General features: G+C 44.4%; 3 protein-coding genes across 4 annotated transcripts in view; 2 read left to right on the plus strand and 1 right to left on the minus strand.

The window, feature by feature from the left end:
- Positions 1-2,886: 2,886 nt before the first annotated feature.
- Positions 2,887-23,651, minus strand: part of LOC126562211 (1-phosphatidylinositol 3-phosphate 5-kinase-like) — a 48,219-nt gene continuing 27,454 nt past the window's right edge. For both annotated transcript variants that reach the window (XM_050218656.1, XM_050218655.1), the window contains exon 5: positions 2,887-2,897. The gene's annotated coding sequence lies outside the window, so the exon portion shown is untranslated. The remainder of the gene's footprint in view (positions 2,898-23,651) is intronic.
- On the plus strand, positions 4,417-5,447 carry LOC126562688 (solute carrier family 25 member 35-like). Its single transcript, XM_050219252.1, has 2 exons — positions 4,417-5,152; positions 5,238-5,447. The coding sequence occupies exons 1-2, from the start codon at positions 4,438-4,440 to the stop codon at positions 5,432-5,434; spliced, it is 912 nt and encodes a 303-aa protein (XP_050075209.1). The 5' UTR covers positions 4,417-4,437; the 3' UTR covers positions 5,435-5,447.
- LOC126561452 (protein draper) lies at positions 16,260-22,669 on the plus strand. The gene is made up of 10 exons (XM_050217606.1): positions 16,260-16,435; positions 16,958-17,253; positions 17,331-17,577; positions 17,644-18,114; positions 18,224-18,369; positions 18,488-18,910; positions 19,036-19,731; positions 21,184-21,552; positions 21,641-21,757; positions 22,107-22,669. The coding sequence occupies exons 1-10, from the start codon at positions 16,260-16,262 to the stop codon at positions 22,667-22,669; spliced, it is 3,504 nt and encodes a 1,167-aa protein (XP_050073563.1).

Genomic DNA, 23,651 nt, shown 5'->3' on the forward strand with positions numbered 1-23,651 from the left:
CTTTTCGTGAATAAAAATTAACTTTTAGTAAATTGAACAGGACGCACGTGCTGTGAGCGCCGTACGGTGCGCGTGTTGTTTGTTGTTTGACGTTTCGGTTTTGACAGCTGTGTGCTGTCCACGAGGCATTTTGACATGTCCCAAATAACATTTGTTGTTTTGGGTTTGTGAAGCAAAAATGGTCTACAACTCAGGAACAGGTTTAGGAATAATTGTAATAAACGATTTCTTTAATATTTCCATATTTAAATTAAAATATATAAGTTTATAAACGACCCCTCACAAGGCAATCAAAAAAGAGACAACATCAACATGTACAGTTTAGCGAGCCCTGCAGCGTACTGAAATCCATTCATCGTGGTGTGCGTGTCACTTCAATTTCAAGAAAACATCACGGGCTGCAATGGACACAAAACAACGGCCATCTATTTTCTCACTGCAGCTCTCGGTGCGCGCGGACGTGTCTTAATTTTATCTTCGTTTGTGCGTTTGTCGTCTCGTTTGTGGTGTTTATTATAAAAAAAAACCGTTCCTCAAGAAAGCGAATTATTGTTAAACCCTGTGTTGTGAGAGTGTGTGCTGTTAGGTTAGTGTGCTTAAAAAATTGCCAGAATAAAATTTCTTCCGCAGCATCCATCTCCGTGTGGCGACAGGTTCGCCACCGCCGCTTTGTTTACCGAGCAAACCTGGGCCTCGCGCTAAACAACAATAAACGTTTTTGTGAGTCGCGCCGAAAATTCCCTCCCAAAAACGCCGTCGTGCCGGTGCCGTGTTTCCGTGTTTGGCATTGCTTTAATATGTGCTAATTTTTCATTAGAATTACATTGCTGCGCCTCTATAGAAATCAGTTTCCCTCCACGGGTGTTTTGTTGCGTGTCTGTTGGTACAGGAATCGTGACGATTTGCTCATCACACAGCACGAATCGAATCGCAAGTCGCGGTGCATAACTTTCCTTTCCTGTTGCTATAGTGTAGAAACGCAACGCCTGCTATTTATGTGATGTGTGACCGTTAACGAGTGGCGACGTGTGAGGACGACGTGCCCAGCTGCAAGTTATTAAATGTTTTGCTGGTGCAATTGCAGAATTTTGCATCCCCTCTCTTAACCCAGCGCCTTCCATTGGGTGGTAGATTCTGCCATCCTTAACTGGTTTTGTGTTCGTGTGTTTGCAATTGGAGAGGGAAAAATGATGAAATAAAAGTTCAAGATTATGGTTACAAAAAGTGTATAGCGACGGTTCGGGCATTTATTTCCACACATCCTTTCGTTTTGTTCCATTGTTCCGTTTAAATTATTTAAATTATCACCCATCAAGCGAGCGAGAGCAATTCCTGCTAAATATATTGTTCACGCCGTCAAGGGTTGTGTAGATGCGTACAGCTTTTACCCCGTCTCCAACGCAACCAACAGCGGTGCGACCCAACTGTGTGCGAGAGTAGTGGTGTGCGCGTCGGGCTAATAAAACCTGCGGAACAGGCAAAAGTATGCAGTGTTGTGTCGTCCCTCTCAAAACCACCCTTCTTGTAATTGAGTTTGTTTTTTTTTTCGTTTGTTTTCACCCTCACTTTTATGCTGTATTTCGTGTTCAGTTCAAAGAAATTTGAAGCAGTGTGAATAGAAAAAATACGCACCAGCGTTAGTGAATGCGCACGTCAGTGTGTTCGTGGAAAGTTTGTTGCGCATATGTGTCGCGGCGTGGAGCTGGCTGTCGCTGTGCTCCACAGGCACACTGTGCTGGGGCGTAAATATAATTGACGGTCGCCCCGATTGAGGCAGCCACACGCTTACTCCAAGTTGTTTTTTGTACGGTGCTTTAATTCAACACTTCGCCTACTGTATGGACAGCGTACAGAAAATCCTTAAAACATTCTCAATCATCACGCCTCAGAAGGTTACACAAGGCAGTGGGTGTATCGAACGGACCGGACCACACGAGGTAAGTAAACTCTCGCTCATCGAACCTGGTAAACTGGCAACGTCCTCAAACTGCCGCGAAGATAGTATAAAAGGAAGCTTCTAAGTCGGCCACAGCATAGAACTTCACCTTGGAAAGTCCAAAGTGCATCTCTCCGCTTTTGTTTCAAATGGTTGCTTCGATTACGTGAAAGCGAGGGAGAGAAAGAGGGAACATTAATCTCTTCTCATCTCACCCCCTCGTTTGAGATTCTTTCCCTTGCGAAGGGGATGATAGTAATGCTCGACCGGAAAGTGCATCGTCCCGTGTGTTGGTTGCAACCGAATGCGCATGATGCAATCGTTACCGACGAGCGCTAGTCCCAATGTCAGTGTCATCGGCTTTCACACCTCTTACTCCACCAAATAGGGACCGGATTTTGACCGCGGCCAGCATCCGAAGCCAACGTGGTACAACAATGCGCTTTCAACCCTTGTTTATATTTGTCACGTTTTATGAACCCGAATCAGCAACAAAAAAGACATGTTCTCCGGGGGGTGACGAGCTGTGTGGTGTGTTAACCTTCGCGGACATAAATGAGACACAATTGAGCATCAGAGGAGTAAGATTCACTTCATTCCACTTCAAATGGTAATTAGAATGAATTAGAGAGTTTCTCGCGGGAGGAACTACGCAGAACGTTGTCATGATTTTTGTGTAAGCAACAGAATATGAGACGAGCTACCGGATTTTAACACAGCAAAAAGAGTTGTTACATATTTTTGTATAAATCTGACAGATCGGGGCAAACATCTCGGGGCATTGGTTGTTCAACAACCCATCATCATCATCATCATCATCAGTTCTAACTCCTCCGATTTGTCCCCGACAAAGACCCTTTTCCTTCAAACGCTTGTTTGAAGGTTTGTTGAAGAAAAAATAGTCTTGAAGGCAGAGGACGTGTGATAACAACGCAGACTCGCTCTTATCGCTCACCCACAGCTTCCAGCTTTCCAACCATCCATGTCCACCGACGAACACAGTGTCGCCAGACTTTCGCTTGTCAGCAACAATTGGCAAACAATCCTTGTAGAGTGCAATAGGGCACATATGCTTTGATATGCACCGTTGCATACGGCCTCAAGCCATACGACGACTACGTGCATCATTAGAAGCAGACAGCAGCAAACCCGGTGCATCTGAAAAGGGTGCCCGCAGTAGGCAAATGGCATCTGCCCGGGTATGCAAAACGGAGGACAAAACCCCGCAAACTCTTGCTGTAGAATGTCAAAGGGAAAAGAGCCTAAATCATGGTCACGAATGAGGAAGAAAGGCCCCCCAACATTTTATGTTTGTGCATAAAGAGGTTGTTTTGTCCTACGCAAACCGCATGAGATGAGTTGCAAGAGTATAAAGAGATGTCTGGAAACGTTTTTCTGTTTGTTGTTGTTTGGCCTGAAGTGTGAGGGCTAATGAACTCGATCTTCAAGTTGAACAACCCAGAACTTGAGGTGCATTTCTCTTTCCTTTCCAATTTTTTAAAATAATGTTTCCTTCTACTTTTGATAAGATTTTTTTTTTAGGTGAAAAGATATAATGAAGGGCTTCCAGTTGTAAAAGAGTTTTCAAGAAAGCAAAGCAAGTTGAAGGCACGACAGGTTAGTTCTAAAAATCAACCGGTTTCAACTTGTCTTATTGTTTGGGAAAGACGTTTGTGCCGCTATAAGAATCCTAACGAACCTTAAGAATACAAAACTGGGATAAAAGGGATGTTCAAAGCTTTTGTGTTGTTTGAGAATAGAAAGAAGGGACCAACACACGTACATTAACCCCGTGGGGCTTAGGGTAGGTTAGGGATTTCTATTTCTTTTTGGGACGAATTCTCATGGTTGGTCTACAGGGGATAATGCTGGAATTCGAAAAGGAATGACTTCTTTCGAGGCTATAAAATTATAATAAAATCAAAGAACTTAGAATTTTAAGCATTTTTTTACTTGATTGGGACATTAAACGACTCACGTACTCTGTGCGTAAAGTCTCTGTTTCCCTGGTGGGAAGAACTGATCTTCGGAATGACTCGACCACATTTTTGCATGTGGGTTGTGCTTGTGAAGTGTCGTGATTTATAGAGCGCAAGAAAACGCTTGCGTGATGATTTTTCTGCATCTTTTCTCTCTTCGTCACAACGAATAATGTGTGGCGTAATATGCATTTATATCGTACTTCTTCTTCTAAAATGCGATTTCATTTGTAACCCCTTAAATTAATGTTTGTTTCCGCGCAAGTCCAAATACAAACTTAGGAAACCATATGGGCCAGCGATAAGATAAGGCGTCACTCTCCATTAACTTCTGCCCGTTGCTTATCCCATCACGCTGCTTATCACAAACCACTGCTGCTGACTATTCCGTTGTGTCTTACCAAGGAAACAGTTTAGAAACATCTCCGAATCTGTAGTTCTCTGCGCCCAAGGAGTGTGCCTGGCGTAGTCCACGTTAGAGACCGCCCTAGCTCAGGATCCGTTCGCTGCACCAGAAAAAGGATGGAGTTCCTGCTCGGTGGTGCCTCGTCGATGTGTGCCGTGCTGTTTACGAATCCGTTCGATGTGCTCAAAACACGCCAACAGCTGGAGGGTGAGCTGATAGCGAAGCAGAATCTCAAGGAACGCTCGTACAAGGGCATCCGACAGTCGGTCATCACGGTGGTCCGGACGGATGGTTTGCGTGGGCTACAGAAGGGTCTTCCGGCCGCTCTGCTGTATCAATTTTCCATGAACGGTGTCCGTCTGGGGACGTACCAGACGGCGGAGAATCTCGGTTGGACGAAGAGTGCCAAACATCCCACGCTGACACCGTTGCTGTCGCTGTTCTGGGGTGGATGTGCTGGGCTGGCAAGTGCTACCGCGTCCTGCCCATTCTACGTGGTGAAGACACAGTTGCAGGCCGTCACTTCAGGATCTTACACGGCACGCTTTCAGCATCATCACAGTGGAACTTTGTCGGCTTTTGTGAATATCTACAAGCAAAGTGGGATTCGCGGACTGTTCCGCGGGTATACAGCAACGCTAGCCCGTCTGGTCGTGGGATCATCCGCTCAGATGTCTTCCTTTAGTGCATGCAAAGAGTTCTTCCTGCGCTACGAAGTGTTCCAAGAGTCGATTGTACTGACCGCACTGGCTAGCAGTACTGTGGCAGGATTTCTGACCAGCGTGCTAATGTCACCGTGCGATGTCGTGACGACACGTATGACCAATCAAGGTGTGTGTCTCCCCGTCGTAAGGGCGTCTGAAGAAACCTTCTAACCATCCCTCGATCCTATCGACAATCTACTATTTCTCCACAGCCGTGTCAGCCAACGGGAAGGGCTTACTGTACACCAACATCTTCGATTGCTTCCTGAAGATCTACCGATCCGAGGGCATCCACGGCTACTACAAGGGATTCGTGCCAATGTACCTGCGTGTGGCTCCACACACGATGCTCAACCTTACCTTCTGGGAGTTCTTCAAGGGTCTTCACGAACGTTATGGGAAGCATTGAACTGGATGCTCGATATCATCATTCCCGCCTTTACCTCTGTGAGAAAGACACACAGAATGCTCGGTCGTCTTACGCTTATCTTATCATCCAGCCGCATACAACGCTTTCAAAAGGCTTGGCTTTTACATAGGGTAAAAACACACACACACACACACACACACAGAGACCTCTCCACTCCGGTAGTTAGCATTTTAAATGCATGCCACACCTGCTTCGCTTAGCAAAAATATTGGACGCTATATAATAGCGAGACATTTATCGTACGGAATACCGCATGAAGTAAGCTACTTTGATAAGAAACCGAGGATCAGGTGAGGTTCGATAAACGATTAAATTCAGCACAGATGTACACAGCAATTACTAAAAAGCGGATAAGGCACTTCTGAAGCGGAACTGGCTAGTTTATTCACACTGTGGAGTACTTCCGAGTACTTGAAATTGATGACAGCATTTCTTGGGCTTGGGAAAACTTAGAAACGTGACCATCACCATTCAAGTCTGGGTGGTTTTTATTTTCGAAACATATGTTCACATTCTGAACAAACAGCATCATTGTGTACGTATGTGTGACATGGGCTATTAAAAAGCATCAAATTTATGGCCTCATTTAGACGATCAACTATACGCCGCTGTCTTGTGAGAGTCATCTGATTCGTTTCGGATCTGTTCAATCTGAGATATTTTCTTCTAATCTTAGCAAAAAGATAACAACAGTTGGTGTTCAAATTCTTCATGTACTACTGTACTGTACAAAATTTGTTTACCCGTTGCTAACATCAATCAATGTTTATGCTTCTGTGAAATTGAATCGGGTCAAACGGCAAGAAATTCGCCGAACAACTTACAAGCCGCCATTTTACATGTGTTTGTTGATTGTTTAGTGACATAGACACGATTCTCTGGAAGCTTTACAGTGGGCTCTCATTGCAATGGAATTAGGATCCACATATTAATGGGAATTTTGTAACGCATTGACAAAGGAAACCTTCATGTAAAATAAATCTAATTGAGGCCTCCCCAAAACGGTCATTTCAGTGTAGTAAACGTAACCAAACGTTGAGGATCGAGTTAGTGGACAGACTTGTTTTTTTTGTGGATTGTGAATATTCCAGTTTAAACAGACGATCATCATACCTAAAAGTGTGTTTTTTAAAATAATCTTTTGCAAAAAAAAAACGCTTACTTTCTCCACACGAAACGCGACAACATGCGGTCAAACCGTGTCAAAGCAATACTTTCTCCTCTTGTTTGCATCCACCGCTGTTGTCCTAGATTGCTAAATCATCGATCAGTCTCCTCGGTCGTCTCGACACACAAAATGGCAACGTCGGTGTCGTCGTCATCATCGTGTCGCGAGTTATGATTGCTGTGTGAAACGAATCAATTGAGAGCGTTGAATTATTGAAAAGTTGTGCCATCATATGACAATCGATCTTCCCTCCTCGGTAAGTGGTGCGCGAAGTTGAGAGAAGTTGTTCGATGCAGAACTATTTACTTCCGAAGTGATCCTCACCATCGAGGTGCCATTTTAAAGCGGCTCCTTCGGCTGCAGGGATTTTATGGGTAAAGAAAATATTCCATAGGACACTTTTGCATGAATGTTTGTTCCAGTGAGACGATCTTGAGTGAAAGAGAGGGGTTTGGTGCGGGTATCTGGTCTCCGGTCGGTTGTGTTGTGTGGGTTTTGCTGCAGGGCTTAGACAGTCGCAGGTCATAAGGGCTTTGGTGTGGCCGATGATGGGTGTTGTTGGATGTTGGGTGTGCAATTACCTTCGTCTGTTACCCGTATATAAGGGTGCTTGCCTTTCCCGTGCTGGAATTGTTGTGGTTTCACGATGCTTATTGAGGTTGGGTAAGGGTAGTAGAAGTGCAATGGATTCTATTTCCGTACCGAACGGTTAAGGGAGTAGAGTAGCATTTTTGCAGCGGGAATGTTGAGGGAATTCCGCTGAAATAGCATATATGCGAACACTTATTTTAATACCTTTCCGCAAAGAGGGTGTCTTTAGTAACATAAATTAGGATTATTGACTGCTTTCAAAATAGATATTTTGAAACCAATATAAAGTGGACATCATTTGCAGCAATCTGATGAAATATTAACAATTTTTGATTGAAGCCAACCCGACAGTATTGCTTTTGCCTCCTGTTTTAATGCACTTTCGTGACTTTATCGATGCAACTAACGATTATACTGCACTTGCTTAGTTCACACAAACAAACGTAAAAACACGAACATAGAACTAAAATTAGAGGGTGCATGCATGTGGGAAAATGATACCCGTTGTTACACCGGGCAACCTTCCACCGGCGTACAACAGGTTTGCGTGTGGATTCGCTACTGGGGCTTATTGTTTCAACCCGATCCGCTTACCCTTGTGTTGGAAAGCGATGCGATTTATGCGCATTAGGAAACCCTGCCGATGAAATTATCTAACGCCACCGCCACCGTCTTTCTCTCCCCCCACCTGGGTCGATGGGAAATCCGTTGTAAGGCCAGTGTACCGCAACCAGAGGACCCAGGACGGAATGGAAAGTGGTCAACAAACTAGCGGTCATTTGCTTTCATCTGTATCACACATAAAATGTGGGTCAAATGTATGTGTTAGAGCCCTTTTTCTTCGTGTTCGGGCTCTCAGTCCCTCGTTAAAGTATTGTTTTACATCATCCGTAGAATATGTTGCGACTGCAGGTTGTTTATCACACTGATCGAGCATTAAGAAAATAGCTCCAGGGTTGAGAGAAGAATAAGACTCCGATTAACTAATGCGAGACAAGCAAAAAGGCCACCTAATGTGGAACAACGATAGTAGGTGCCTGTGCAGAACATGTTACATGATAGGCTCTGTTGTCGCAAAAAAACAGTGCTTTAATGGTTAGAGGGAATGTTTTATGACGGGGGGGTTTTTTTTTGGCAGAGACTCCGTAAGATATTGCCTAATTGAAGGTGAATATGTTTTTGTTTAATCTCCCATCATGTTCAAGATCATATGAAAGCGAAAGTGTGAGTAACTCAAGGGTGTTAAGAGTGACGTTAATACTGTAATGAAATTATTTAATGCTTCTTAAACCTCACAGTTGTATCACAGCTGGTTTTTAAGTCGGTTGTTCAGTTTATTTTATTTCTTTTGGGACGGCCAAATCGTATTGCTTAGAACTAATTTACTCGCTGGATACAATTAACTTTGGTTGGTAGACATTTCTATCTTCAAACCGTGAATTCCCGTGCTCATCAATCTCTACCAACGAGCCTTGCAAAGAGGTTGTGAGGCAAAGGAAAAAAGACCCTTCCGAAGCACCCTTTTTGGCCAATTGGTCAGCCTTTTCATTGCCCGCAGTAGCGAAGGCGGCCAAACGAGAGATTTATTCGGAAACTTCTGTCGCAAACATTGAGCTTCAGACCTTTAATATTTCTCTCAAGAAGTAATCTATCACTTGAACTGTTTAATAACATAAAATAATCGTCTGGAAGCACAAGCATTTACAATCAATAAGATAAGAAAATAAAAGATTAGTTAATAAAAGTAGTTAATTTATACTTAGCAATCAGTTGATTTTCGTTGCTTCAGTCGCTTCATTTTTGTTTTAAAATATGTTCCTCTGGGTCCCAAAAGAGGACTGTTTCCTCCATAGATTCTGATGCATTTTACACTCTCAAAAGACCATATCCAACTCCGTTCGTTATTCTTACATTTATCTAGATCGGAGTCGATGTTGTGAGAGTCCAAATTTGTGTGATCAAAATAAAGTGCCACAAATTAATGGCTGAAATTGCAAAAGATCGCTAAGGTACGGAGATTTTCCAAAGCAAGCATTATATTACTAACTGGCAAACTGCATATTATTAACGTTCTCTTACAATGGCTCAGTGAAATGACCCAACCAGGTGGGAGAATGCACCAAAGTAATGCCACGAATCTCCATTATCGTAACGTGTAATCTCTACTGTTTGCAAACACAAAGGCTCTATTGCGCTCGGCACACGAAACGAGAGAAGAAAACTCCGTTGATAAACATTTAATGTCATTATTGCATTTCCGCTAGATGCAATAACGTCTCTCGCATGCATTATAATCGACGCCTCGTGTGTGTGTGTCAACGTGTGCATATGAGTATTGTGACATAAATTATGCATCCGTGTACATACGGTGGTGGTGATGGTGGTCATTGATTTTGTAATGGAAAAGTAATAGCAACGTGACCTAAAGGGATGGAATGCGAGATCCGTGATAGAAAGTACCCCAAAGGGTTGGAAGAAAGGGCTGCGATGTGTTGCGTGGTAGTGCCTCTGCAATCACATTTAATCGATGTTGACCGATATCGATCGGTAATTACCTTGAACTTTCCGTGGTGTGATGAATAAAAGCGCTTAATCCATTTCCATTTGATTGATGTGCCCTTGGAGTATGTATGTGTTTGGGGTGGACACTACTTCCTCTAGCATGCATATGAGTCACACTTGGGGTGGAAGGAGTCGCGATTAGATTGGGCAGCAGGTCCTTTATTATGACCTTCATAATTTCGTGTACCGACGGTGAATTATTTTTGCGATCGTATCAAATATATACATGCGCTGACTCAACAGACGATCGCGCACCAGACATGTAAGTCCATCAAGTCTGCTTGATTCATCCCTCACGTTGTTGCTGCCTTTTGTTTGTTTTGCATAATATAGAGCAAATGCAGTGCATACCATTCGTTGTTTATAAACGACTTGTAGCGTGTGTGATAATGGCTCTAGCAAAAAAAAAAAACTAGGGAAAACCGTCAACTGATATGAAGCGAAACAGTTGTAACTGACGTATTAGACTTGTTAAACAACTCAAATTAATTCTTCTTTTTTTTGGCGGGCTAATAATAATAACATCACAGGAAACAGCATCTTCAAATGGTTGTTGACTGGTCTCCCTGTTTTGATCCCGTGTGTTGAAAGCCGCAGCCGCCTAATCATACATTTATTAGGGAACAACACTCTCTGTGACGGATTCTCGTTACGGTTTGAAAGTGCTTGTGTGAGCATCTGTGGATAGAGTGGCTGTATGCTGGTATTTGCTGCTGATTGGTAGCAGCAACACTGGATGTGGCATAAATCACAGAATGCCAGCTGCTGTTGCGTTCCATTTGACGCAAATTCCCTTGCAGGTTGAGCCGACTTTGAGCGACAAATAAATATTTATAGCCTTTCCAATATTAAAGCCCTCCATTGTTGGCGCATTGCGATCGGCACTGATTAAACGCAACGAATGAAGCCATTAGAGGCTGATAATCACTTTTATAGGGGCTTCCGGTTACAGCCCTGATGTGTTAATAGATCGAGTAATTAATCACAGTTCGGCGGAACGAAAAATCAGCTGGCTTCGATATTGCCTTGGAAACTGAATTGCTTGATGTGCTTTCTTGGCGAGCGTATGCAGTATTGAAGCATGCCATGACACTCTGCACTTATCATCTGTGTTAGACAAGTAGAGGGCACATCTCCACTGCAGCAACTTCCCTCTATAAGCTCTACAAAGTGTGTGTGCGCGTGTGTGTGTTGTTTTAGTGACATAAAATGTACAATTCTGCAGATTCTCCCCCTCGCTTGGTTAGATTTAATGCGAACGCATTGCGTGAGTAGATAATTTTCTGCCCTATCGGTAAAGGCCGAGGGTGAGGGGGCGGTGCTCCATATAAATAGCTCGGAGTGCAATGAAAATAGATTGAATAATATACCCAAATGCTCGCGTAACTGTTGTACGCTTTGTAGCGCTGGTTCTCCATCTGGGCGAGAGGCTATTGCTGTTTTAAACTACATTTCCTTACTTCATTTGCAGCGTGCGAACAACCGCATCAACGGTTTAGTCCCAAGACTATCGTACCAAGGCTTCCGGATCGATGCCCTGCATGTCGTGTTGTCATCATTCCCACAGTGTTGACAACATGTAACTGTAGCCATCTCCTAATGGATCCAGATTATGAATTCAACGAATTTTCTCCGGGAATAAAAAATTATATCAAACATTGGACATATCGCCAGGTATCGTATCTAGCCTGGCTGCTTTTCTTTAACGATAAAGATATTCTTGGCTGCATTTTCTTGTTTTTAGTTTCGAAAATCAATTTTTCTGCTTGCATGTGCCCTACTGAACATTACCGAAGCGCTTCTCCCGAGGAAAGCTTCCTACTATCAACCTAGGCGTGTGCATCGCTTAAACAAAAATTTTCCATCCGAATTTTCTCACCCTTTAAGGTATCGTTCTCGCGTAGAACAATACTTCGTGCAAAGTTGGCGTCCTGCATACGGATGTCTACCGAAACGAATGATCCTAGACGATGACTTCAGTCTGAAGAAACTGCACCGAACAATCGCTGGTTTAGCGTACCTGACAGTGAAATGCATGTTCCTGTTCACCTTTTCGATTGTAACTGGCTCACTGTGGCTCATTGTTGGCTATATCTACATAGTAGAGGCAGCTATTACGTTGACACTATCTACTCTCCGTCGCACTGCTAGTTGCATCTGAAAGTACAGCAAGCAATCTTGGGAAGAAATAAATATTACACCCACGGATCACAGCATCCCACGTGTGTGCTGCTCGGCTAGGAACATTAAACAGATGTTTAAACGTAACTTGTCGGTATCGGGGTGTGTTCGACACACCGTGCGGAATGAGAATCTGTTCGGAATGATTCAAGAAAATTTCCTCGTATCTGAGAAAACCTTCACAGCGCTGGTTTGGTGTGCGTGTATTTGGTATTCTGGCCCCAACAGCAGCTAGTCAATGGGGAGTGTTGTGTGGATCAATTTACTAGAGATCGGGAGCACAGCACCTAAGCCGCGGATGTGGTGATGAATGAGCTGCGAGCGTCTCTAACGCTTTGGCGCCAATTATCTCACCCACTGGTGTGGTGGTCAAGACAGATGACCTGAAAGTCAGCTTCGTAGAATCCCGCGGTCACGTTCAGACAGTATTCAGCTGCCTGCCCAGTCGAAAATCCAACCCGACAGATGTAATCGGCCTAGCAAGTACGGTGCGATTTCGGCGTGCGCGTCGTAGGGTGCTAAGTGTCGAGACCTGGTTGTGGCCTGCGGTTCACAGTCCGAGTAGTTCAGTTTGCTTCACACTACTACAAGTATGAGTCACGGCGTACGGGAGGATACGGGCAAGACAAATGGAGATGAAATTTAGTACAATTTGATGCGTCACACACATCAGCCAAATCACCCAATTGGTTCGAGCATAATAATAAAAAAAAAGATTTTCTTACCCGTCCACATGGTCCGACCAAGCGTCCTGTAGTTGTGCTGGCGAAAATGACGACACTCGGCCCGACGGGCTTGTTCGTTAGCTTGTTCCGCTAAATTATTATTTGGCACACGGTCTCAAAAAACCATCCCCCCAACAACACCCATTGCCATTGAATTTTGGAAGGTGATTGAGCGATGGTGTATGTGTGCGTTATGAGCATGGATAAGCCATTTTGGATGTGCAACTTTGTGGAACACAATGGGAGAGAGCACTAGCGAGCATTAAGTACATTGCGACGTTGAAGTGTTAATTTGAGAACTTCATGAAATGTCGCACCCCATTCTTGGTGGATAGATGAGTTGTGCAGAAGGAGAGTTCAACTTCATGTGTCGTTATTCTTGTTTTGTAGTGTGTCCCTCCTTAAAGCTAACAAACGAAACAAACAAGCCAGCCAGCTTTTGGAAAAAACAACGCACAAAGTTATGTGACACCGAGATCCGATCGTTCAGCGTCAATTTACAGCTGGTGCGATACCGTTGGTCCGTTTGTTTTAGAGGAGTAACATGTTGCAGCAACGTCCAAGCGAGCGCAACCACCAACCGACCGAGCAGATTGGTGCTAAATAATTAATAAATCCGTTCGTCCAATTCCTCCTTCGGTTGGTGGTTTGGCGTAACGCAGGCTTACAAAAATACTTTGATTATCGATCGATTTTGCAAATAATCCTTTTCGTTTGCTTTTTAGACGAATCTATATGACTATATGAAACCCCCATTACCGAAAGGCGGAACTCGAACCGAATTACGTATGGGAGCAAACAATCGAAAATTGAGCTGACAAAGCTAAAAATTTGAAGACCTACCGACTCGCTTATTGGAGTCGCCTTTTTTTTGTTGGACGAAACAACGCAGCTCGTGACGGTAGTTGGTTCGCAATTAATAAACATTCAAAAGAAACAATAAACACTCCCCGACTACAACCCACAACCAATGAGGTCACCTCAAGTGCGCGAAACACACTTTTCGTTGAAGCTCTACGAAGGAAAACAATTTGGGTGTAACGCTGGTGCTTGAAAAGATCGTGCTCAAGAAATCGAAAGCCACAGCTCTCGTTGTACAAGAATAGATCTCTTCAAGTACGATAAATGGCGGTCCTCTACTTATTGGCTGATGGCTGCAGTATATCTGTATGGCCTCAAGTGTCGTCCATTGCCATCCAGAGCTAGGCATTATAGGTTGTGGCTTGGTGTAGTTATCAGTACACCCTCCAGACCGTTGCCCTTTGACTTCTTTGGACGTGTCCAAACCGATGACTCGTCGCTGCATATCGTGCCTCGTTGCCCAATAGCCCTAAATGCACCGGAACCAGCATATTATAATGGTACCGATTACAACACAGAACAAAGCCAAAGAACAGACCGCCAAGTGTATGTGATCGTGATTTCTGAACTTCTGCTACCCAGACCAATTCTTGAGTCATTGACGGAAGAGGCCTGACAAGCCTTTAGAGTTGGTTTTTCTTTGTGTGTTTCTGATAGCCACGCTGCACCACACCCTATAGGGCATCGCATCCGACACACGCACTTTTACGGATGTATTTTAGGTTGATAATCTTCAGGAACGCGGGCCACTTATCGTGCCGTATCTCTCACCGCCGACCGTAGATACCCATACGGATACATCAATATCGAATGCACTTGATGATGGAACAACCACCCGTTGTTGTGGTGGATTGCGATAAAGACACCCGGCAAAAGCAAACAAGGAACACTTGCCACAGAAGACGACGGGTGCGATCGGTAGAAGTGGGCACGAGACGCTGTGCAATAGGGAAGCGATTTGTTGTGTTTCTTTGCCTTCTGCTCCTGTGATTCACCATTCTCCACGATCAAAAAAGGCACTCGTAAGCTGAGACTGCAATTGCCACCAATAAACTGTCACCAGAAGGCTAAAGAAACGGCAGGGAGGATGGGGTGGGTACGTGTGCGTTGGCCATTACCACAACATATTATAACTCCGGTATCCGATTCCAAACACGCAACTCGTCGTCGAGCCCGTGGCTGGCTGAACAGGAATGTGTGTTGTGCTATGTGGGGAGCTGTGTAATCGATCGATCGGAACGCGATCGATGGTCGAATTAATTGTACATGTGTGATGGCGTTATTTTCCATCGTTACCTCCTGCAAGTCACCGTTGTTAGTCGATAGAATAGCATTCGAGTCACTGATTAAATTAGTTCTTCCTGTAAATTTTCCTGGAACAGAGCTGAGCGATTAAATAAGCGTGATGTTTCGCTTGTTTTGCGTACTACCATTTGATACATGCTATCGGTGCTGAAGATTATAAACTGAATAAGCTTTCGCAAGTCGTACAACAACAAAGAAACTGTCTTATAGAACTGCCTACCATACGATAGGCAATGATTTATGATCGTATTATGCCGTTTATCGATGGAGAGGATGTGTGACAACAAAGCGTGGAGGATGTTGTCTTCCATCCATAGCATTGGTACACTGTACAAAGAAACTTCACAGCTGAAGCTATCTGACTTGGAGTTCAAAGTCCACATTTTGATGCACCTCAAGCCTCAGAATAAAAGTTTTATATCGTCTAGACCATGCGCGATCAAAGGGTTTAAAGCTTGTTAAATGTATAATAACGCTATGTTGGTTTGTTTTTGAAGGATCTTCGGTATTTTAAGAGAAGCCAGAGAAAACTTCTTGGGCGAATATTTGACTCAATGATTCTCTTAAACACAATTGTATAATTCTAATTCTAATTCAAACAACAGTATATAATTCACCATTTATTCCTCCTCCAGCACAGCCATGCTAATTAGAAGCTTCCTCCAAACCTCAATTTGTCGTCTATTTGCCAGTCGTACCGTTACCAGTGCGGGGGAGATCTTCCCTGAGGGTTTCTAATATTCCGAATAACTCACTCCATAAACCGCTAACTAACTAATCGTCGTATCTCTTTTGTTTATTCACAGTTCTTCTACAGTGACTACAACGCTGCCAGCTCCGTTGCTGTACTTGAAATAACGGAATTCTGGACGAACCTGGAGGCGCAGAAAGTTCAGCATTGCGTCAGTCATCGTTGCAGTGTGTGAAAGATTAGGTGATGAAGATCTTATTACACAATCGAACATATCGACAAGGATGAACTGTGGGCATAGAGCAGCAGATAGCGGAAGAGAGGCAACCGACGGAGAACAGTGAGCGGGGTACAGCGTGGTGACGGGTCGGAACAAAGAATACATCCTCTGACGTGTTTGCACCACCCGTTTGCCAGTCGTCATCGTGCACGGACGCGGATTGGCTGTCGTGACGGCCAGAGATTGCACTGTGCAGTTACAACTGAAGTTGTGTGTCGTCGGTGTGTGCGTGTTGGTGCAAGGGCTAGTGAAGGGACCTGAAGTACCTGTCCGCATTCAGACTACGGTGATACTTATGAATGAAGTTCTCCCTCTCTAAACAGTAGAAATAAAAAAAAGTGAAGCACTTCTGGTGGATAATAGCAAGTCGACAGCAATAGTTTGCAAGTGCAGTGTGTGTGTGTGTGTCTTGTGAAATTCCGTAACATTTCTTTACAGCAATGGCACGAGCACGAAAGAAACCGTGGATGCAGATGGTGCGAAGTACGGCGATCCTATCCTTCCCGGTTTTAATATTGCTGATGACCGTCTACTGCAACAGCAGTGCTTTGGAGTATAGCGAACTCGTCAAGGATGACCACCTGGAGGGACCGAACGTTTGTAAGGAAGTGGAAAAGTAAGTATGGCGTCGAAAGCTCCACCAGTAACCGATTGCCGTGATTTACCTTCGAGGTAAATTAATTACACGTTTGTTAGAGTGTTGGACAACATTACCCATGCATGCTTGCCCAATCTCTGAGAGCAATCAGTGAATGAACGAAGGTGAAACTGAGTTTCCCTGTGTGGTAAAGTACCTGCTTTTCGTTGGCTGTATGGTGGAAGGCTTTTTAAATAGAAATAATTAAGATGCAAGCAATGGGGAAACTGCAAGCTATAATGAACCAGAAATTAAAGTAAACTGAATCAGAATGGAAGATGAAGTAGCAAATAATTTGTTGAATCGTTAGGACCTAGAAGAACACAACTATAAAAGTGAAAGTATAGAGCTATATTTATTAGAGGCAGATGAAAAAAGGAAGATGAATTAAGAAACGAAATAAAAACAACTAAAACGAGAAAAAAAGTTGTGAAAAAATATTACCAAATAGAGAAAAACACGAAGCACAGTGAGTAATCAACATTTCTGTCCCATTTTCAGCATTCCCATTACAATAACGACACCGAAGGAAGAAGCGTACCAGGAACGGTACCAAAAGTGGTGTCTCGGCATACCGCCCCGCTGTTCCGCGTATCGCATCAAAATCCGTACCGTGAACGAAACGCGCACCATCATCAAGCAACGGATCGTGAAGAAGTGCTGCGTTGGCTACCGGTTGGATGAGGATGAGACGCACTGCATACCGGAATGTAAGGCAGGTTGTGGGAATGGCACGTGCGTGAATCCGGACGTGTGTCGCTGTAACAAAGGATTTGCTGGCAAAACCTGTAACATTAGTAAGTGTTTGTGTGGGGCGCTGGCTGGTAGATTAGTGCGATTTAAACGTATAATCTTCCTTCTTCCCTTTCAAAAGGTTGTCCACCGAACGTTTGGGGATCGGACTGCAAGCAACCGTGCAAGTGTGTGAACGGTGCGGCGTGCAATGCGGCGGACGGTAGCTGTGAGTGTAACCGTGGCTTCAAGGGACGCTACTGCGAGGAAGCTTGTCCCAGCGATCGATTTGGGCAGAACTGTGCCGAAATCTGTCAGTGCGAGAACGGTGGCAAGTGTGATAATGTGTCTGGGGAATGTTACTGTGCGCCAGGATTCACTGGACCACTGTAAGTCTTCTTGTTGAGGTTTCTTTACTAGGACGCTGAATAATATGTTGTTATGCTTTTTTGCAGATGTACGGACACATGTCCCGCCGGAACGCATGGGAAACAGTGCCAGTCGAAATGTCGCTGCCAGAACGGTGGAACGTGCGATCCGGTGACGGGTGAGTGTATTTGTCCGGCCGGTTACACCGGTACGGTGTGTGCCAATCGCTGCCAGCCCGGCTGGTATGGGCTGGAGTGTGCGAACCGTTGCGAATGCTTCAACGGTGCAGACTGTGATCGGGTGACGGGCCAGTGCCTGTGTGCGGCCGGGTTTATGGGTGCCAAGTGTCTCGATTCCTGTCCGAACAATCAGTTCGGGTTTAATTGTACGGAGACGTGCCGCTGTTTGAATGAAGCGCTGTGTGATACGGCAGATGGAAGCTGCACGTGCCCGGATGGGTGGACTGGAGCGGATTGTGGACAGCGGGTGTGTCCGGTTGATCGATATGGAGCAAACTGTACTGGCATCTGTGACTGCAAGTGGAGCAACACGAAAATGTATGATTTAAGGCTTTCGATTTTGGTTGAGTTTGTGCTTTAATTTTGTTTTATGTTTCCATGTTTTTCTGTGTTACGAACGATCGTTTTGTGCCATGAACGCAAACAGGTGCCATCCATGGACTGGTAAGTGTCTGTGCGAACCGGGATGGAGCAACAGTGCCTGTGATAGACCTTGCCGATTCCTGCGCTACGGACAGGACTGCCAGCTGACGTGTAACTGCAAAAATTCGTCCCCTTGTTCACATATTGATGGTTTGTTCCTTTTTGCTTTCAGTTCAATTTCTTTCTTGTGTGTTGTTTTGTCCCCCTTTATCTTCATTTATTTCATTATTTCCCTTTTTTTTATTTATTCCTCCCAACACCCCAAAAGGAACATGCCTGTGTATTGCCGGTTTTAAGGGCGAAAGCTGTGAAGAACCCTGCTCGAACAATATGTACGGCCAGAACTGTAGCGAACGGTGCCAGTGTATGAATGGAGCGACCTGCGAAGGTGATTCGGGCAAATGTCTCTGTGCACCGGGCTGGCAGGGCATCAAATGTGATAGGCCATGCGATGCACAGCATTATGGGCGCGATTGTACGGAAAGGTGTCACTGCCAGAACGGTGGCGTTTGTAATCCGATCAACGGGCAGTGTACGTGTCCGGCTGGCTGGACGGGAGAGCTGTGCGAGAAGAAGTGTACGCCCGGCCGGTTCGGACAAAACTGTGAGCAGTTGTGCGATTGCCATTTGGAGAATATTTTAGCATGTAATGCAACGACCGGACGGTGTATTTGCAAGCGCGAATGGGGCGGTGAGTTTTAGTGGTTTGGGACTAGAAGATTCGAGTTGTTAAATTTAACGGAAACAAATCAAATTGCTTATTCTTTATGTAATTCGACAAACTATTGTTCCCATTTTTTCTGTGTTTCTTTATAGGTGTCCGCTGTGAAAGTCGTTGCCCGCTAGGCTACTACGGTGAAACATGTAGCGAAATTTGCACCTGCCACAACAACTCATCCTGCGATCCAATCACCGGTTCTTGTATCTGTTCGCGCGGTTGGACCGGTCACAGCTGTAGCGAACCCTGCCCGAAAGGATTCTTTGGCCACGGTTGTATGGAACGGTGCCCAGGTTCGGCGGAAAACAATCGCACCTGCAACCCAATCACCGGTCAGTACACTTGTCCGGCGGGCTTTATTGGACCGACCTGTGAGCATCCCTGTTCGTCCGGTTATTATGGGCAAGATTGTGCGAGAAAGTGTGACTGCAGGAATGGTGCCGAATGTAACCACATTACCGGCGAGTGTCAGTGCTCACCGGGCTGGACGGGACCTCGGTGTGAAACGGTGTGCGAGGACATGTACTATGGGACGAACTGTAGCCAGCGTTGCAGCTGTTACAACAATGCCAAATGTCGAAAGAACGATGGAACGTGTGTTTGTGAGGCGGGCTGGATGGGGCACCGGTGCGATGAGGTGTGTCCGGAAGGATTCTACGGCAACCATTGTATGGATGCGTGCGAATGTCCGGCAGGGAACTTTTTGTGCCACGCGGCAAGGGGATGCGTCTGTATGGTGGGCTGGAGCGGCAAGAACTGTGACGAGCGGTTGGCGCAGGCGCAGATCGATGAAGGTAAGAGAGAAAAAAATTACATATATTAAGTTTTAGTTCTTTTTTTGCATTTTTGTTAGGGAAATTTTACACAAATCATTAAGGGAAGTGTGGGTTATTGAAATTAATACTATTAAATGTACTTTCTCGGCGAACTACGTTTAGTCCTTCGAACAACATCGAATAGTAAGCAACGGTCGTTCGCTTCATTTACGAAACTATACAATATTCGTATAGATCATCTAAACAATTCCAATACGCAACATCATCATGATCGAGAACATCATTTCATTGTAACGAACGACGAAAATCGTCCTAAAGCAGCAGCAGTGTATAATGTTAGCATAGAATTCTCGCTCTCCGGAAACAGCTTACTATCAAGCTACAACCGGACACACTCTCTACGTCCTGGACAACAGATAACTCTACTTTATCGAGCGGATGGATTTGTGGATCTCACACTCGTCCAAATGAACTCTTATGTTACGTTGTTGGAGCAAACGGAGGAGAGCTCAATAGGAGGCAGTAGCTCAAATTTTATGGAAACATTCATCAACAGCACAAGCTATCGGGTAGCGGAGGATGAAGATTTGAAAGTAAATGTGACCTATGTGGATCTGCAGAAGAGAGTCGATCAAAAAGGACATGGTTTCAATGGGAATAAGTCGATTTTGTTGCAAGTTGGGGAGAAGATGATAATTAGGTTGATTAAAGAAGAGGTCACGGCAAGCTTGGGTGATGATTTATCTACTACAACTGTTGCAACTTATCATGAATTGGAAACATCTAAAGAGAGAGTAGATATTGAATCATCTCCCCATGAGGATCTTATTCCAATATCCATCACTTTGGAGAGCTCAACGGAAAGAGTTATTGCAGATCAGTTGATAGCTACAGCAAGAACAACTGAGAGTGATGGACTTGAATTTTCTTATACAACAACTCATTGGAAAGGTGTAGAAATCGCTCCTAACCAACAAAAATCTACAACAGAAGTCAATGAACATATAATTTCTTCAGAAGCTACATCCGAGAGTTCTTCGGAGAATGAAATCCTTTCTAATGGTACTCCTGCAAGTGACTCCTCAGAGGCAATTGGAATAGATTCTGCTATTGAAGCACGTAAATCGCAAGAAGAATATTTAGACATTTTACGAGAAATGTTCCGCGCTATGTACGAACCTAAGGAGAAGGACGAAAAGAGCAGCCAAAAGGAGATTACTAACTCATCATCCGTAGTAGCCGAACGAGTTGAAGCTCGGGAAGGGTTATTGGGTAATGTTTCTGTATGTTTTGCTGTTGTAGAGCGAATGTTGTGCAGTATTATATTAGGCTTTGAAATGAAATTCGTGGCGTTTAGCACTTGTGTCACAGAAAAGAGTGTACGCACTGTGTTAAGCACCAATACGTCCTTATCTACTAGTTTTAAAACACTTACATTAACTGGTTCTTTTTCAATTTCCCCACCCGTAGGCTCCTCTGGTTCTGTATTGGCCGTTGTACTAACGATCCTATTCGTGTGCATATTCGCCGCAATGCTGCTCTACTACCGGCGTCGTGTCGCGAATCTGAAAGCCGAAGTAAACCACGTCGTGAACTACATGACCCAGGAACAGCCGAGCCATTTCGACAATCCCGTGTACGCACGAACCGATGGAGCAAATGGTAGCGTTGCAATGGGTACACTTTCCTCGAACGGAACGATCGTACCACCGCTGGATGCAAGGACCGGACTGTTGCGGAACGTGTTGCCGAACAATTTGCGTGACGTAATGTCTGGCCGTCGACGACCGAAGCAGGACAAGTACAGCTATCCGGACAATGAGTACGGTGTGGATAAATGTAAGTCTGTGGAAGTGCGAAGAAAATCAGCTCCAAAAAGGAATCATTCGTTACTGTAAAAATTAATGTTTTATTGGGCAATTTGTAGCGTACTCCATCTCACACTACGGACCGGAAAGCTTGAAAAACTTCGAAGCGGACATGACTAATCCGAACTGCTTCAAGGATCATGTGTACGATGAGATTCGTCTGAAGGATTCGATTGGTAAGTTTACGAAAACGGAAAATTCAAATATTTCATCGATTCGTCGATTGTTCGATTATCCGTGTTGCGCCTAAAAGTATGCAATCAAAGCAACATACCAAACTGAGATGGCTTATTTCCAAAATTAAAATTTAAAAAGGCATTTTAAACAACTAAAAGGTATTTAAAATTAATTAAATTATCAAAACGCATGCAGCTGCTTTATCACGGGACTCAAATTATGCCTACATTTGTAAGTTTTTCTGTGTAAAAAAAAATCAAAACAATTAGCTTATGTTGATTGCCACTACTTTGTGAGATGTATTTTTCATTTTGGCACATTTTTTTTTTTCCCCATTTCCACCACTAGACACCGAATACGATCACTTGGATTATTCACGCCCAGGAAGCTCACACAAGGCACACTACTTCCGCATGACAGAAGGAACCACAAATGGAAACATTCCGGGAGTACCACTACCGAACGGTACGCTTGCCAGCACGGCAGCAATGATGGCCGGTCCTTCCGGTGGTGGTTCACCGAAGGCAATCAACATACTGCGCGATACCACCGGAGCTAGCAGTAGTAGCGGTGTACCAGGTCCCATCAACAATCTGTCCGCACCACCAAGGATCAACAACCTTCTGCCGGCCGTACCGTCCGTTATAACCGAGCCGAAGAAGAGTAGCAACACCACCGACCCATCGAACCTCGGTAACGATCTTTCATCGTCCTCGAACTCATCCCCTACGCCACCATCATCACCCTCACCGTCCCCGCACAGCCAGCGGCTCGTACCGGCGAACGGGGACGATCTCTACGTACCGATGACGGCGTGCGGTGAACCCTGTTCGGCCACCGCCTCCTCATCGTCTGGGTCCGAGTACGGGGGACTAAACATACCCAACCATCAGCTCAACATTAAAGAGTAAATGAAGGGTCATTTGCTGCAGGTTGCAATTCCGTGTGATATATCTCCCGATGTTCCCATAATCAGACGCTTGTTCCTTTGCTCGTTCTTTCGTTTTGCGCTTCAATTCCTTCATCAAACCCACACCCAAACGCACACCCCTGTTTTCATTTGTAGTTTTGTAAGACACTTCACGTTGAAGGACGTTATTATTGGTGGTTTGTTTTGGGCTTTTTCATTCCGACGTTCATTATCCGTTTACTTTTAGGTGTTTAATTTTTAGGATGAGCGAGCACTATGCTGCCTATCTACCGTGTGTGAGTGTGTGTGTCTGTCCGTCTCGGTTTATGTGTGTGTGTATATATTTATAAAAAAGGATTCTATTGTGATGATGGAAAGGGTAAAAAAGGGGAGGGGAGTACCACGTGCCAAAATGGTAGTAGAGCGTAAAACAGGATAAACTCTTATCCGTTGTGAGAGACAGTGTTTTAGTTATATTCCACCAACGAAGTATATTGTATTGAATCTCAGTCAGAGGATACAGGATAGGAAAGAAAAACAGGACAGCTTTTGGTATTTGGTGTCGCAATGCAAACCTGTGTGTGTGTGTGCGTGCCCGTGGAACTGATTTTAGTCCTGTTTGTTTCTATTCATATCTGTACTTCACAACGAAAAACATATTTTGTAGCTAAGGTGTAAAGAAATTAATTTTTTAATATTATTTTAGTTTAACTGCGAGCAAATGAGTGAGGCGTTTTTTTTTCCTTTTCCTTGTCAGCAACTGCCACTAAGCAGAGAGCTTGTATGCAAAAACTATCATTTCTAGGTCTGTTTTTCGAGTATTTACGAGCTAAGAAACGTAAATTTATAATTAAGACATGCGTGCTGAGGCATAGAGAGAGTCGTACCGATTCTGTTTAATGGAGGAAAATAAGGGATTTCAAGCTCCTCTACTATGAGCAGTAGTTGTGTAGTGAAGATTAAAGCCTGCACCAGAGATGTTG

Source organism: Anopheles maculipalpis, chromosome 3RL (assembly GCF_943734695.1).
Source record: "Anopheles maculipalpis chromosome 3RL, idAnoMacuDA_375_x, whole genome shotgun sequence".
Classification (NCBI taxonomy): domain Eukaryota; kingdom Metazoa; phylum Arthropoda; class Insecta; order Diptera; family Culicidae; genus Anopheles; species Anopheles maculipalpis.